We start from the raw sequence: 15,690 nt of genomic DNA on the forward strand, positions 1-15,690 counted from the left end.
CAGCAGCATGCCAAGGCGGCAAAGAAAGCTGATGGCATCCTGGTTTGTATCAGTAATATTGTTGCCAGCAGGAGCAGGGAGGTGAGCATCTCTCTGTATTCAACGCTGGTGAGATCGCACCTTGAGTACTGCTCAGTTTGGAGCCTCTCGTTCCAAAAATAACATTGAGGCTCTAGAGCGTGTCCAGAGAAGGGCAACGAAGATGGTGAGGGGTCTAGAACACAAGTCTTATAAGGAGTGACTGACAGAACTGGAATTTAGTCTGGAGAAGACTCAAGGGAGACCTTATTGCCCGACAGCTGCCTGAAAGGAGGTTGTTGTGGTGAGCTGGGAGTTGACCTCTTCTCCCATGTAAGTAGCGAAAGGACTAGAGGAAATGCTCTCAAGTAGCACCAGGGGAGGTTCAGGGAGGATATCAGGAAAAATTTCTTCTCAGAAAGAGTGGTCAGGCACTGGAAGGGGCTGCTCAGGGAGATGATTGAGTCACTGTCCCTGGAGGTGTTCAAGATGTGCAAGACATGGTTTAGTGGGAAAATACTGTTCATAGGTGAATGAATGGACTAGATGATCTTGGAGGTCTTTTCCAACCTTAGTGATTCTATAATTTCTTCTTCCTTGTTCTATCACTATTTACCCATGTAAAAAGTTGTTTTCCCTCCTGTTCATAAGCTTTCTTTAAGTATTGGAAGGCCACTATGAAGTCTTCCCAGAGCGTTTTCTTCTCCAAGCTAAACAATTCCAAACATCGAGCCATTGACAACAGCCCTCTGGCTGCAACCATCCAAACACTTTTTCCTTGAATAGCCGAACCTTCAGATCTGTATTTCTCCTATTAAGAGATAAAGATGTGGTGTGGGACCATGTCAGAGACCTTGCACAACTCCAGACAGACAAAATCAGTTGCCATTCCTTTGTCCACCAATGCTGTCACTTTATCGCAGAAGGCCACCAGATTGGTCAGGCACTATCTACCCTTGGTGAAGCTGTGCTGGCTGTCTTGTGTCACCTCTTCATCTTGCATGTGGCTTAACACAGCTTCCAGGAGGACCTGTTACATGATTTTCCCAGGCACAGAAGAGAGGTTTCATCAACCTGTGGTTTCCTGGGTTTCCTTTCTCACTTTCTAAAAAATGGGAGTGATGTTTCCCTTTTTCCAGTTACAAGGGAGTTCACTTGACAGACAGAAATTTTCAAATATGATGGAGAATGGCTTGGCTACTGCATCAGCCAGTCCCTTCAGGATTCTAGGAAGAATGTCACCTGGCCCCACAGGCCCCTTCAGCCTCATGAGGGGGTGACTTGCTCTTCTCTTACAATGGGAGAGATTTTGCTCCCATGATCTCCACATAGAAGTTCAGGAACATGAGAGGTGTGGGAAGCTTGAATCCCAGTGAAGACTGAAGCAAAGCGCTTGTGAAGTACCTCAGTCTCTTCCATTTCTGTTGAAGCCAGTCTTCCCTTCTTATATGTCAGAGGGGTTACGCTCTCCTTTGACTGTCTCTTCTGACCAAGGTAGAATCACAGAATTATAGAATTCTTAGAGTTGGAAGGGACCTCTGAAAGTCATCTAGTCCAAATCCCCTGCAATGAACAGGGACACCACAACTAGACCAGGTTGCCCAGCGCCTTATCCAGCCTCACCTTGAAAGTCTCCAGGGACAGGGTATCAACCACAACACTATGCAATCTGTTCCAGTGCCTCACCAGCTTCACTATAAAAGATTTTCTCCTTATATTTAACCTAAATTTACCCTCTTTAAGCTAGAGGCACCTGTAGAATTCCTCGCTGTTTTACACATCCCCCCCAGTTTTAGTTCCACTTGCACCATGAGTTTGTATTTTCCCTAAAAAAATGTCTGGAAGTCCCAGCACTTCCCAGAACTCAGAAAAACTGTACTGTCTACCAGACATGTTCACCATTTCTCTGAGTTACAACACTGTTGTTTTAATTAGGAATTTTATTCTCACTTAGGCAAACAAAGCCTTTTACTAAACTCATTGCTTAGTGTCTCATTAAAGTACCTAACCATCTCTACAAATGAAATATTGAGTAACTTAAATCACAGAATTAACAACTAGTAGTCTAAATAAAAGCTTGGGTAACAGTAGGGCTTTCATTTATTGCACTTCTTGCTGTTGCAGTTAAGCACAGCTCAGCTCCACAGGCTGAAGTTCTTGTAGTTTCCCAAGGCACTGGGTAACTATTTGCCCTTGCCTGGGAGCCACTTGATCACTGGAGCTCAAATCCTGCTTGTAACATACCCCTACCAGAAACCTATTATCAATGCAACAAAAAAATAGGAGGTTTTCATTATCGTGTAGATGCGGCCACCACTGAGGACATAGGAATAAAAATACAGTAAGCAAAAATAAGCAAAAATACAGGTAAGGCTTTTCTTTTTAGATCAATTACAAAATATAAGCTTGCAATAAGTCAAGCTTTAAAAAGGTCAGTGTTTATTTCTGGAGAGTGAAAACTGATTTTGCCATGTAAGTGCCAGGAACACAGGCACAACTTCTTGGAGAAACTCCAAAGTGAAAAAGCAGGGAGAGCACTTAATTAAAAACAACAATGGAAACAAATAAGTAAATAGAAAAATAAATAAGCAACATTGTCTAACCGGACACTTTCCATTTACTTTCCAATTTACTAAACAAGCTAGATTTTATTGTTGGAAAGAAAGGTCTTCCAACTTTTATCTCTCTCCCTGTTATAAAAACAAACACAAAACAAGCTTGTTAGAAATTATATTTACTGTACGGCCTGCCAGTGCCTTGCTATGAGACCAGTGAAAAGACTTATAGGATTCCACCTGCTAATAGGCTGTCACTGCCACAGGAGGTTTGTTCCTCCTCCCTCAAGGGATAGTAGGGACACTTAATGCTTTTTTGTCAAATGCAAGAAATCAGAAATCCAGGGGCACAGCCACACCACAGTTATCCAAGACTCTTGCTTCACATGCTAACATCCTATAGAAAAGCGTGGTTTGAGCAAAGAAGTATCTTAGCTGTCCAGCCTTCCAGTTACTTGTGAAAACCCAATCTCCATGAAGTTCAACAGAGGTTTCCCTGCTGATTTCAACAGCTCTAGTGTATCGGTTTTGCTCCACACAAACCCTTGGAGGTAGGCATTCAATTCCAAATTGCTTTCAGCAACGGCTCTGACTCAAGTTTGTAGCTACATTCACATGATTATTGCTAGTGCAGGGAGAAACTGAATTTTCTATCTTGCATCTGATTTTTCATCAATCTGGAGGAATTCATCACTTCAGTTTTCACACAATAGTACAACTGTCCCCTTCTAAAAGTAGGAAGTGCATATCAGCAGTTTCAGCAAGCACTTTTAGAATGCCTTATGCCATGCCATGGAAAGCTAAACAGTGAAAAGATAAAATGTCTGCTATTTTGTTGCCTGAATTTGTAATGTGAATAACAGAGACCTCACCCATCAGAATGCAATGCATGCTTTTCCCTCCACTGCAAGATATTTCTGCAGCCTCTAAAGCTCACCCATGTCCTAACTCAGTTGATCTCTTTGATAATGACCTGATAGTTAACCACCATGTTGGAAAACTTTTAGGTGACCATTTAATACTGAGTATCTCTAAAAAAGAGTTACTTGGCAAACAATTCTTTATCTCATAGCATTTCCTGCCCCAGAGATGCCAATCCTCAGTGGTTTTTTCTGGATCTGTCAATTTTATTTTCAGTATCACAGTGAATTTCCCTGTTTCTTTCCATGCTATCTCAATGATATTCTCAGATTCAACCTCGTGTGTCTCTGCAGAATCTACCTACACACAAAGGCTTGAAATATCAGCAAAAAAATTCAGTCTCACAATATTCAGCCTAGACAAGAAGGATTCGAGTTTTCACACACAGACAGGAAAGGTGACTTAAAAGGAAGAAGATAAAATAGAAAGAGATTATTTTGAGCACTGAGCGAGCTGGATTCTATTACTGAAGCCAAAGCGATTTGCTTCTCTCAATAATGAACTCTCTTCCTTCTCTTTTCATTTTTCCTTGCAGAAGCTCTTGGGTTCTTCCCGTGGCCTTCATCATTCTCCACCTGCCCCATGATTCTTTGTTCCTTTCTCAATTGCTCAAGGTTAGCACTACACAGTGCCTTGGAGGCAAAGCCTAACTGCAGTTTCCCCCAAGAACCACAGCTTTCTAATACAGATGCACATGTAGAAGTCCCATAACAAAAGAGAGGTCTGTTCACATATTTGTAAGCCTGAGTGTGACTAATTTTAACCTCCTGACCCCACTGACATAAGCGCCAAAATCGAGGTTTAGAAGAGGCAATCTTTTTTTTTTTTTTTTCCTATGAATATGTGTAAAAATTACTTTAGTGTAATTACAAAAGTTTAAGAGGAAATTGTTACATTGGCCTTACTGGTGAGAAGCTGAAAAACAGAATAGTTTCCAGAGGCAGAGGATGTCAGACAAATTGGAAGAGATTTTATGCACATCTCCTCACTTTAGTGGGAAACACTGCCAACAGGAACATGTGTACATCTCCTGTGTGAACTACAGGTCTACAGGCTATTTCATTTCATTGCTTTCTCACCGTATCAGACCTTTTCACCCTCCTTCCCACTTATGAAATGATTTGTTAATAAAAATAAGTGATATAGCCAGACTTACCTAACGTCCATGCAAAGTAATACTTTGGTTTTGCAGACTGTGTCACAACATATAGGTAACCAAGTCTTGTTAAGAAGGGTGTTTTATCAAGAAATTCATCATCAATAATATATGCCATAGGAAAGTTCTTGGTAAGTGTCAAGAATAAAACAAGAGATATCAGTGTGATACACAACTTGTACATCACTGCTCCCTAAAAAATAAACAACAGTGAAATGTTAACTAGAAGCATTTTCTTGAGGGAAGAAAAAAGCAGAGCTCATGACAAATGAAGGCAGTGCTCATGACATATAAAAATAACATTATTCGAGAACCAACAAGATTAACAGTGACAACACTGACAATAATTAATTTAGAAGACGTGACTAAAGAAAGCCACAGTCCAAGCTTATGTCTAACAGGGTTTACTGAACTAACTAGAGACAGGTACAGACAAGAAATAGAAGTGAAAATTGGCTGTGAACTTCATCAGAGGCATCAGTCAGTGGAGGTTCTAAAATGAGAAAAGAAACTAACAATAAAAGAAACCAAAGGAAAAAGGAAAAAGCTTTACTATATGCACTGTCATGTTTTGGAACGAAAGACTGGATTCCTCCTAGCAGCCAAAAGCATTAGCATTCAGTACAATGGCTGGCCTTACTGTCCAGCTGCCATCCAGATGTCTTGCTAAAATCACTTGTCAAAAAAGCATACATCTCACACAGCAGCGTACTTTCCCATGACACAGGGTATCTGCTACACCATACTGCTTTCTATTACTACTCTCTAGCTTTTTATACACTAAAATAATTGCATCATTTCAGTAGTTAGAAGCTCAACTTCATTTAGGCGTCAAGAGCAAACACTGCCTGATACGGGCACAATAAAAAAGGGAAATGAGGCACTTGGGTGCCATGTAAAAACTGAGTAAAAGTAATGCACTTTGGAAAACATAAAAATTTCCTACTGTGCATTAGTAAGTTAATGTGTATTTATTATAAAATGGTTACAATGCAAATTTTAATATTTTCTGCAAACTTGAAGGTAACGCAGTGAGGGCCTTATTCTGCTATCAGTAAGACTAGTGCAAATCTGAAGTAACATCATTGAAGTCTTGCAAAGCATTTCAGAGGAAGATACAGCCCCTTCACCCCTGACCCCACGATGAAAACATCAGCCACTTTACAGGAGAAAAGAAAAACAAAAACACATTGTAACATTTACTGGAAAGTTAACTCAAAAATCTTTTTTCCTCTTTGTTTTTAATTATGAGAATCCTCTCTTCTCCCTTGCAATTAATCTTTGTCATTTTAAAACTTACAGTTGGAGAAGGATCAGGAAGTCTGTCATAACCCTTCTGCTTCCAGTTCACTTCTAATAGTTTCATGTGCACGTGCCTCCCTTCAATGAAAGCTATATAATCCTTGTAATTGCTGCAAGGTCCAGCTATGATGCTCATAAAATTGAGGAGATAGCTTAAATACTCCAGTAAAGAAGGTCTTGTCCTGTAAAAATCATCCACGCACAACAAAAGAAAAAAAGATTAAAGCATAGCAAATGTTTAAATGAACATTTTGAGTTGTACTCTCCTATCACGCTCCCATAGCTCAAAACTAACTTTATCTTTAAAAAAAAAAACTTTTTTTTTTTTTTTTTTTAAAGATGAAGCACAGCTTTTCTTATATCCTAATGCTGTTTGGAAAATGGCAGTCAGAACAAGGGTAATGAGTAATGTGGAAGTGCACAAACCCCCAGTGAACAAATGCTCCCAATCTGAAAAGCTGTGGTTTTATTATGAGAAACCTTTAGCTTAAGCATTCACTCCAACACACTGACTTGTATGCTATGATCAGACCAGCAGCAAGAACAGTGGGAAGCTGGCGCTGTTTTGGACATGTGCCCAGTAAGACATGGGTCAGTAAGGGCTAGAAGACCACCAGCTAAGTAATGCCATCCCACCAAGCTGTGCAATGCAACACTTTGTGTTGTTATGCAAACTGTAGGGCAGGGAGCTTTTAAGACACAACAGACAGGAGCTCTCCACCACCCTTCTGAAAGCAGCTGCCTGCACAGTTTGACCCTCCAAAAAAACGGGAAGCATGATGTGAGACATACAGGAACAGAACGAAGAGGCTCTCTGCCCTTCTGTGCAAATAAAGGAAGTAATTGCTTGTATTGCAACACGAACAGGAAAAGGAAGTAGAGTGAAAACATTTAAATCAAAAGACATCTGAAGAAAGAAGTCAGAGAAGGTTCATCTTGTTTGCTATTTCCATTTTGCAGGGCATAACTCACAAGTTCCTTTGGAGGTTTTAGCATTAGATGTAAAATGAAAAAGATTCACTGTCACCGCAACAGATCAGTGGGATTGAAAAGAAAGATGTGCAGGCCTCTAGTGCAGTTTCTAAACTACTGAGCTACCTTTATGTGGCAGGAAACATGAAGCCTTTAATTCTGTACTGAGATACACAGCGTTCTCCATTAATGTGCTAATAGCTCCCAGATTAAAAGAGAATCCAGAGCACAGTGTTTCAGGACTCTCCTGTCCAAGATACGGATGAGCATGCATAAGCAAAAACCTACTTAAAATTCTTTCTGATTTAAACATAAATTTCTAGCAGAAAAACTAAGCAACAGTTAAGCATTTGCTCTTGCGTACTTTTATTCTGAAGTGGAATTAGTTTGAATAAACAGTTAGCTTAGCCAGGATTTTCTGCATTCATTCTGCGGGTTATTGTAGATGCTAGTGTCTGAATGATACATTCCCTGCTGAAATAATTTCACAGAAAGATGCAGAGAACTATCTGGGGTAAGGCTCATCTTTCCTGTTCTGCAAAATAAGAGCGGTGATTCGGGTTTCTGAGAGTAAAGATTAAAAATAAAGTCATTAGTTTCAGCTTAGGTTGAGCACGGAGGTGGGTGGGGAGACATGAGCAATGCGTAAAGGAATGTACAGAGGATGAGTGAAACACGAACAGACCAAAAACAGAGGGAAGACAAAAGGCTGTATTACCAAAGGGGATTTAAACTCCTCAATTATGGTTTCTCTGCCACTGACACTTGAGTTATTGACATCCTCTCCTACATTACGAGCTCCTCTACTGTACAAGGAAAAAAAAAAAGCCTGTTTGGTGAGGATTTGACTGGAATTAATCATACGGTCACAAGGACCCAGTGCAGCTGAACAATATGCTGTGAGCTTTAAAAATAGGCAAAAAGCTATGGGCCACAGCAAAAGTTACATAAACCTCCCTACAAGACATTTGCTTCTCAGGAAAGTACACTCTTAGTTTCAGAAACTCATAGGCAGATTTTTTTGAGAGCTCTATTTTTTGTCATAGAAATAATTTCCTTTCCCTCAACATACACTTCAAGGTGAAAAGTAGTAGCATATAGTGATGCTAATTTCCACTCAGAAAATATTCACCTGTATCCTGCATCTGTGTTAAGGGACAAGAAAGAAAAAAAAAGCTGTTTGAGCACATGATCAACATGCTGTCTCCCTATGAAAGATGAGAAGACAAGTCTCATAACCTGAAGGAGTAGGAGCATTAACATTATGGAAGGAGACAGGAAAAAAACAAAATTTCAGTGTTTGAGAATCATAGTGAAGAAAAGCAGTACTTAAGAGTGTCGGAGTTAAGTCAAAATGGATTTTTGGTACGTAGTTTGCCAACAGAGGAGGAGTATTCTGTTGTTGAAAAATAGTGTATCAGAGATAAAACAAGGAAAACAGGCAAAAAGTCTACACAATACAACCTTAGCTTGAATGTTATGGGCTTCAATCAACAAAAGCCACTTCTGTTGTAGTGGAGGATACATTTAAGTCAATGAGATGATGCCAAACACACAAGTGCTTTAGAGACAAGCACAGGGTGATAAAGATTCAAGTTCTAGGCTGAAGAAACAAGGAATACAGCAGAGAAGCTATGTTCATATTAGGAGGATAGCAACAGTACTATTACAAAAACACAATTGCTCAAGCAAATAGAAAAAGCAGGAAGTTCTTTGATCCTTTTATGGACTAGGAAGAAGCAGGTGACATTTGCATGGCTGGACCACCAATTACTATTGGCACTGAAAAGAAAAAAGAAAAAACCCAAATCCTAAATTTCTTCAGATGAAATTAAACACACATCAAAGCAGGAGTTGAGTTCTTACTTCACAGCAAGTCGATTTTGCTCAGCGGTAAGTTCCTCAGCTTGTCTACCTATTCCTAGAAAGAAAAGTCACATTAGATCTTTTTGAAAGCCATCTCCAAAGCCTTATGTTTGTATCTCATAGACAGGAAGTTCCTAAAGCCAGAGGCTTCAAGATTTCTTTGTCACGAGCAGTTGTAATATAGCTCAATTCCCAACTTTTAGGTCAAGTATATTCATATTTCCTTTATCCTGTTCCTTATCTCATGCCCCCTTTCTCACCCTAGATTTGCTTCCAGGATTGTAGTCATAGTATTTCCACACAGACAATGCAACTCGCAATGCCACCAACTGGCAACAACCCCCAGCAGCTTCTGCTAACAGTCCTGTGCAGGAAAAACCTCTGTTCCCAGAAGCTGCCTACTCATTTAGGCTCCAGCCTCCTGCTGTCTCCTTGGTGAGAAATGGAGCATTTCACAGCAGGAGGATCAGGCAGTGGAAGAGAAAATGGCTCTCAAGAAACAGAAGCTTCATGAACTAGTGTGAACTAGCAGCCTGGCTGCCTGCTGCTGGAGCAAGCTGAAACTCACAGATTGTTAATAACCTGGAATTGTATAAGGTCCAGACTGGAAGAGTGAACTACTATTGGATTCATTAGACCTTTGGGGCCAGAGGCAGAGAACAGACTCACTGTCCCAAGAAACCTATAGGAAAATCTTGTATAATGGCCAGCATGTAAACAGATGTTGCTTACAGCAGCAAGTATCTTAATAACCTTCACTCTGCAGCCTTAGCTGTGCTTACTGTGAGAAATCCTGCCAGCTGCAGCAGAACTCACCATGGGATGAGTCACAGCACTTGATGCTGAGCATACACACATACATCGTCACTAGATCAGGGGCTTTGTATCACTTATCATTACAGTCCTCAGTGTACTGGCCATAATTATTGATGTGCACATATAAGACCAATTACCTAAAAAGACTGCTGATAAGATGCTCAGATCCCTTCTCTCTTTGCTAATTCATTTCCTCAATACTGAAAGGGTGGCGAACTCCAGGGCAACAATTAAGTGCTTAGTTACTTCAGGAGCTGGTTATTTTGTCCACTTCCATGTAAGGGCAGCCACATCAAATTTTTACAAATTTAGATTTGTCTCAACTGCAAACTAAGCCTTTTCTATTATCATTAATCTGTAGGAATTTTGCTTTAAGATGCTCCCACCCCTTTCTGCTATCTCTTTCCTTCTCCATTTTAATTTACCTTTAGGGTTCCAGTAGATACAGGCTGCACATCACTATGGTATGCAGTGATACCTGAGCTGACTGGCTTAAATAACAGGGGAAGAGAAGCCCCCAGCTTAACATGAAAGTTAACAACAAGGTCAATTAGGCCATGCAGACCTTCAAGCTGTGCTTGCTATAACCAGCTGGAAGTAATAGATTGTATTAGCTTTACACAGCAAAGTTTTGGGGGCTGTAAGGTTGGCCCCTTGAGCAGAGCCCAGCGCTACCCATGTCAGATCAAAGCCAGCTTCAGCTGCTCCACAGTCAGCTGCAAGATCAGACTTAGGACCAGGGCTGCAACCTACAGAGAGGAGCCTGTGGTGGAAAAAAGGAGGACTGGGAGAGCTGCCACATGTGGGGACTTGTGCTGCAGCAGTGCATTCCTGAAGGGTTGGCCCTGTGGTACAGAGCCATGTTGGAGCAGCGCTTGGAGAGCTGCAGCCTGTGAGCAGCCTGTGAAGAAGCAGTTTGAGAAGGATGGCATCCTGAGGGAGGGACCTCACATGGAGCAGGGGCAGAGAGCAGCCATGAAGGAGTAGCAGATACGAAGCATTATGAACTGACCGCAGCCCCCGTTCCCTGTTCCCCTGCACTGCTTGGGGACAGGAAATATAAGAAAGGGAATGGAAGGAAAATGTTTTTAGTTTGCTTTTAGTTTTACTGCCCTAATCTGTTAGTAATAAGCAAAAAATTAGTCTCCTATTCTGTCCTGCTTGCGATGGTACCCGATGAGTGATCTCCTCATCCTTATTTCAACTTGGAGCCCTTCCTCATTGCATTTTCTCCCTCTCTTCCTCTGAGAATGGGGAGTGAGGGAGCAGTGTGGTGGATTTCAGTTGCCTATCAGGGTGAAATCACAGAACTACAGGCAGACCCATTCAACATAAATTTGGCTTGCAAATGCTGGATCCTGCAGTCTGTAGTGGCCACCACCTAAAAGTTCTAGAGCTTAGGCAACCATAGCTTAAAATACAGTGGGCCTCGAGCCATTGGAAGTTCATAGTGCAACATCAACAGATGTAAGCAATAATAGTATTGTATTCTAGTCTTTGCTATCGCAGCACAGAGTAAGCATGAAAACAACACTATTTTACCTGCAACTCTGCTTTTCCCACAGGAAAATCAATTGAATTCCACCTCCCACAACTCATTAAATACGTCACAGAATGGCTTAGATTGGAGATCTTAAAGATTATCTAATTCAAATCCTCCTGCCACGAGCAGGGTTGCCAACCACTAGATCAGGCTGCCTGGGGCTCCATTCATAGAATCATAGTATGGCCTGGGTTGAAAAGGACCACAATGATCATCCAGTCTCAACCCCCCTGCTATGTGCAGGGTTGCCAACCACCAGACCAGGCTGCCCAGAGCCACATCCAGCCTGGCCTTGAATGTCTCCAGAAATGGGGCATCCATAACCTCTCTGGGCAACCTGTTGCAGCACCTCACCACTCTCTGAGTAAAAAATTTCTTCCTAGAATCTAACCTAAATCTCTTTAAAGCCATTTTCCCTATTGATATCATCATGCTGTCAGTTCTATTGAACAGCATAAGCTTTCTACACTGATTTTAATGGACGAAGCTAAAGATCAAATACAGCTCTTGATTTGTGAGAATCAAGAATTGCTTCAGAAATGTGCTATGGCATTTAAACAGTAAATGCAGATACAAAATAAAATCCAAACTTCATGCCAAAGAAGCAGAGATTACACAAGGAAAAATAGTTGTCTTCATTACTAATAGGACAGTTTGATTCTAGAAAGCTGATTAAAACTTAACATCTCTTGTTTTTCTCTACAAAGCATTTTTCTTCTTCATTTGGGGCATCTCACTGAACTACATTCATCTTCTCTGTTATTCAGCCACAGAATGTCCTGGGAATAAAAATGTTGTCTTCATGGGAAGAAATTCCCTTACCGTCATGTAGTTGGCATGCAAGTGTTGTGATCTTCTGTGTAATTATCATCAGTGGACTGTAACAAAGACAGACACAGCAGTTACACATCTTGTAATACAAATTATTCTCAACTTTCTTACTGAATGTCTTTATGCCTTTAAAAGGCATAACTGTATTAGCAACAAGTGGAAAACATCCAATTAAAATTGAAGGAGCAACTCAGGCATAAGACAATTGCCTGAGTTCAAAACAATCCCACAGTAACTTGCACTGGAATTTTTAATTGCTAAGCACACACAAAGCCTTATTTTATGCCTCCCCACCCCACAGCAGTGCAAATTGTAATTCAGAAGTCATGCCGTTAAGGACTACCAGATTCTGCAGCCCAGTGCGCTTCCTTCCACGCAAAGACCAAATTCAAGCCCCATAGGATGCAACAGCAGAATACAGCAGTATTGCTGTAACATAACGCTGCTTTTCCTTGCTGTTAACTCTCCAGTCGTCTGTTTCCTCACTGCCTTAAACTAATGCCCACTCTGCTGATACTCATACTTATTTCCATATGTGAATAGTTCAATTGACAAAGTGCAAATAGCAGAATAGCTCAGAATAGTCAGCATGACACAACGTCCCCCCTGCTTCTTGGCTTTGTGACTGCTGTGTGGACAGCCTGCTCATCCAACTGGGAGTGTTTGGCACGTGGGATCTGGAGACTCCCAACGCATGAGCTAGGTGAACCTAAGCCAGGTTTATAGCCTGCAGTGACAGCAGCTTTAGGGCCAACCAAACAAGCAATATACAGACATTACATTCAATAGCACTGCTTATATTTCCAATATCTGGCTTTACAGAGATTCTTAGTACTGTGGGCTGCCACAGCTGACAATCAGGGGAAAGAAAAAAAGGAAAAATACAGCTTTGTGATAGAAAGAAGAGGAACAAACTGTGAGAAAAATCAATCAGACCCTCACAAGGAGAGGCTCCATAATTGCTGCCCATGTGCTGCTTTTAAGTGCTGCAGAGCACTAAACACCAAACCCACCACTGAACACCTGTAATCTGGAAGAGTCCTTGCCAAGAAAAGAGAGTGAAGAGAATGTGCTGCACTTGCCTCCCTATATTATTCTGCCACCACAGACACCAGCACAGGGTGCCTGAGTTCCAGACCTACATAATTCTAACATCCACTGGGTGATGAGGACACAATTACTTTTAAAGCATTGTTTACAACGATTACATGTACCACCAGTTCCACTCAAGAAATTTGATTTCTCTGAGGACTAATATAATGGATTATTTCTTAACTTGGTCACAAATTAACAGCATAAGCCATAAGAAGGTTTTACCTTGAACATTAATGATGTCTTCAAAACAAGTTAGAAGAGGAAAGAGGAAACCTTCTATTTACAGAGTTTGACTGGTATGGAGAGCTTTTTTTAAAGACAAATAGATGACCACTAAAAATTGTATGGCTATTCATTTTAAACACTGTGACAAATTTTCTGGGATCCAATGAAAGAAAAAAATGTTGAAGGCTTTTTTTTTTTTAGCTCAAGCACTGTCTTTACCCCATCCACTTCCCAAGATAAGGAAAAAAGAATTACATTCCATGATACCTCTGTCTAAAATAACAGTCAAATATTAATATCCTGCATGGCTTTGTACGAGATTCTGAACCATCCTTACCCTAAACCAACCCACTAGTTACAATCAAATGTAAACCAAAGGCACTCAAAGGCTAGATAAACTGTGTGCAATCTCATCATTCTCATCATCCTCATTATCCCACTGTGATAAACAAAATTAATTTTCAAGATAATTAATATGCTGAGCACAGGAAAAAAGATACTGGAAAAAGATATTTTTTCATTCAAAGTGGTCTCTTTTTTTTATATACTAAAACGTACCTGATCTGTTTCAGGAGTCTATACATAATTCTGTGTAGGTGGGGTAATTTGCACTTTCTAACCAAAGCCAGGAGAACATGTATTATCAGCCAATGTTTTTAATCAGAAACTATTTTTACGGTTTCAGCAGTATCCTCTTGAAATATCAGTAAAGCACTTGCACTCAAAATCCAGAACAAGCTTTTGTATATAGAAATCTGGAATACAACTGCAACTCAAATATCTCTGCAGTATTAATTCAAGTGTCATCTAGATCACAGATTATAGCTAAAGAATAGACAAATTTAATAACGACTTTTCTTCATTGTCCAGGCAGCTCCAATAATGTGAAGAAGTCATTCTCAGTTTTATTCCAATTAATCCTCCCATTTTATGAAAAGTTCATTGCAAGTTGTTTTTGCCAGTACTTTATACAATTTATTTCTCAGGTTTTCCCATTCAAATTCTAGCTTTGCTTTCGAAGATAGATAAATCCCAACCCTTTGAGGATACAAAAAAAGCAGGCTTTTTAATCCTTAGGAGAGAAAGAGACTGCTCTTTGGTGAAGCAGCAGTTCTAGTGACACAAACACAGACTTTTATTTTGTCAGTACTTGACCTTTTAGCTCTGTGGGTGAACGCTAACACTTGTTTAAAATTGCTTCGATTTGTAGTGTGTCTGTCTTACAGCGAGCACTTTATGCTGATGTTGAAGTGTGTAAATTTTACCCTCGGGCTCAGAGCCAAAATTCTATGCCTTTTACAGACTAAATTTAGACACTTGTCTTTGAAGATCAGGCCCCTCACTGTAAGCCTGAGAGATCCAAAACGCAAACAATTCTGATGCGCTGATTAACCAATGGAAGCAAGAGCACAGCCTGCATTAAAACTGCACACCATGTAAACACAGAGAAGACAGAGGTCATTTTTATCTATATTAGGAATTCATTGTCTCATTCATGGCACACTGTATCCCAGTAGAGCAAACGTGCATTTTCATCGGAGAAGACACATCGTCTCCCTCCCTCAAGCCTGAACTCCAGAGAAGATAGCAAACATGACAATCCTGGCCCATGGTTGGGAAGGAGACCCTCAGAATGGATCTGAAGCACATTTAGCTCTGCCTCCTGCCACTCTCATGTTACAGATCCACCCATCGATTCCACATCCTGCTCGGGAAGGTGGAAACCTGCTGTTAGGAGAAATGGATTATACTCTCTAAATCTTTCACAAGATCAGCATCAGGTATCATCAGACGTTTCACACGATGAGTGAGCAAGGTTTCAGGTGAGCAGGGAGTATCTTCTTCCTCCTTCACCCGTCAATCATTCTCCCTCTGGGGACCTGAGTCTTCACTGCAAGAGAGGGCACGGCACAAGGCAATAGCAGTGCTGGGACTCTCCATCCTCCTAGCACACTACTGAGGTGTGGGGCCACCCCTTCTGCACAGCCATAGCTTGTCCCACTCCTCCCTGCAACTCACGCATCGCTTACACACACACTGAGCAAGTCTAAAACTGCTTTTGTTTCTTCAGAATAAAAGATATACCCTTTTCTACATCTTCACAGAGCGACGCATGAGAACGCAAATCTTAAATCAATACTGAAGTCAGACACAGAAAATAAATTTAGGGGAAAAAAAATGGACAAACAAAATAACACCATTTCCTAAATATGTGCATGAGTTCTGATTGTTAAAACTTGGCAATATGAGAGCACTGAAGAAAGGAAGTTCACAAAACTATAGAACTTCCAATGACCTTTTCTTTCTCCCAGATTTTTGAGAGAAATGCGTGAGTTACTGAGAGTGGGACAAACTGTTAGGTCAAAATTTTAAAACTTATTTAATAATTC

The 15,690-nt window shown here is 40.7% G+C and overlaps 1 protein-coding gene across 1 annotated transcript in view; it reads right to left on the reverse strand.

The window, feature by feature from the left end:
• Window positions 1–15,690, reverse strand: part of MBOAT1 (membrane bound O-acyltransferase domain containing 1) — a 58,537-nt gene that overhangs the window by 10,723 nt on the left and 32,124 nt on the right. The window contains exons 5-8 of the mRNA XM_042808731.1: window positions 11,972–12,027; window positions 8,791–8,845; window positions 5,951–6,134; window positions 4,651–4,843 (exon numbers count right to left, since the gene is read on the reverse strand). Of these exons, the coding sequence (XP_042664665.1) occupies window positions 4,651–4,843; window positions 5,951–6,134; window positions 8,791–8,845; window positions 11,972–12,027 (488 nt within the window). The remainder of the gene's footprint in view (window positions 1–4,650; window positions 4,844–5,950; window positions 6,135–8,790; window positions 8,846–11,971; window positions 12,028–15,690) is intronic.

Source organism: Centrocercus urophasianus, unplaced genomic scaffold (genome assembly GCF_019232065.1).
Source record: "Centrocercus urophasianus isolate 14NV4802_14NV808 unplaced genomic scaffold, USGS_Curo_1.0 seq_11, whole genome shotgun sequence".
Classification (NCBI taxonomy): Eukaryota; Metazoa; Chordata; class Aves; order Galliformes; family Phasianidae; genus Centrocercus; species Centrocercus urophasianus.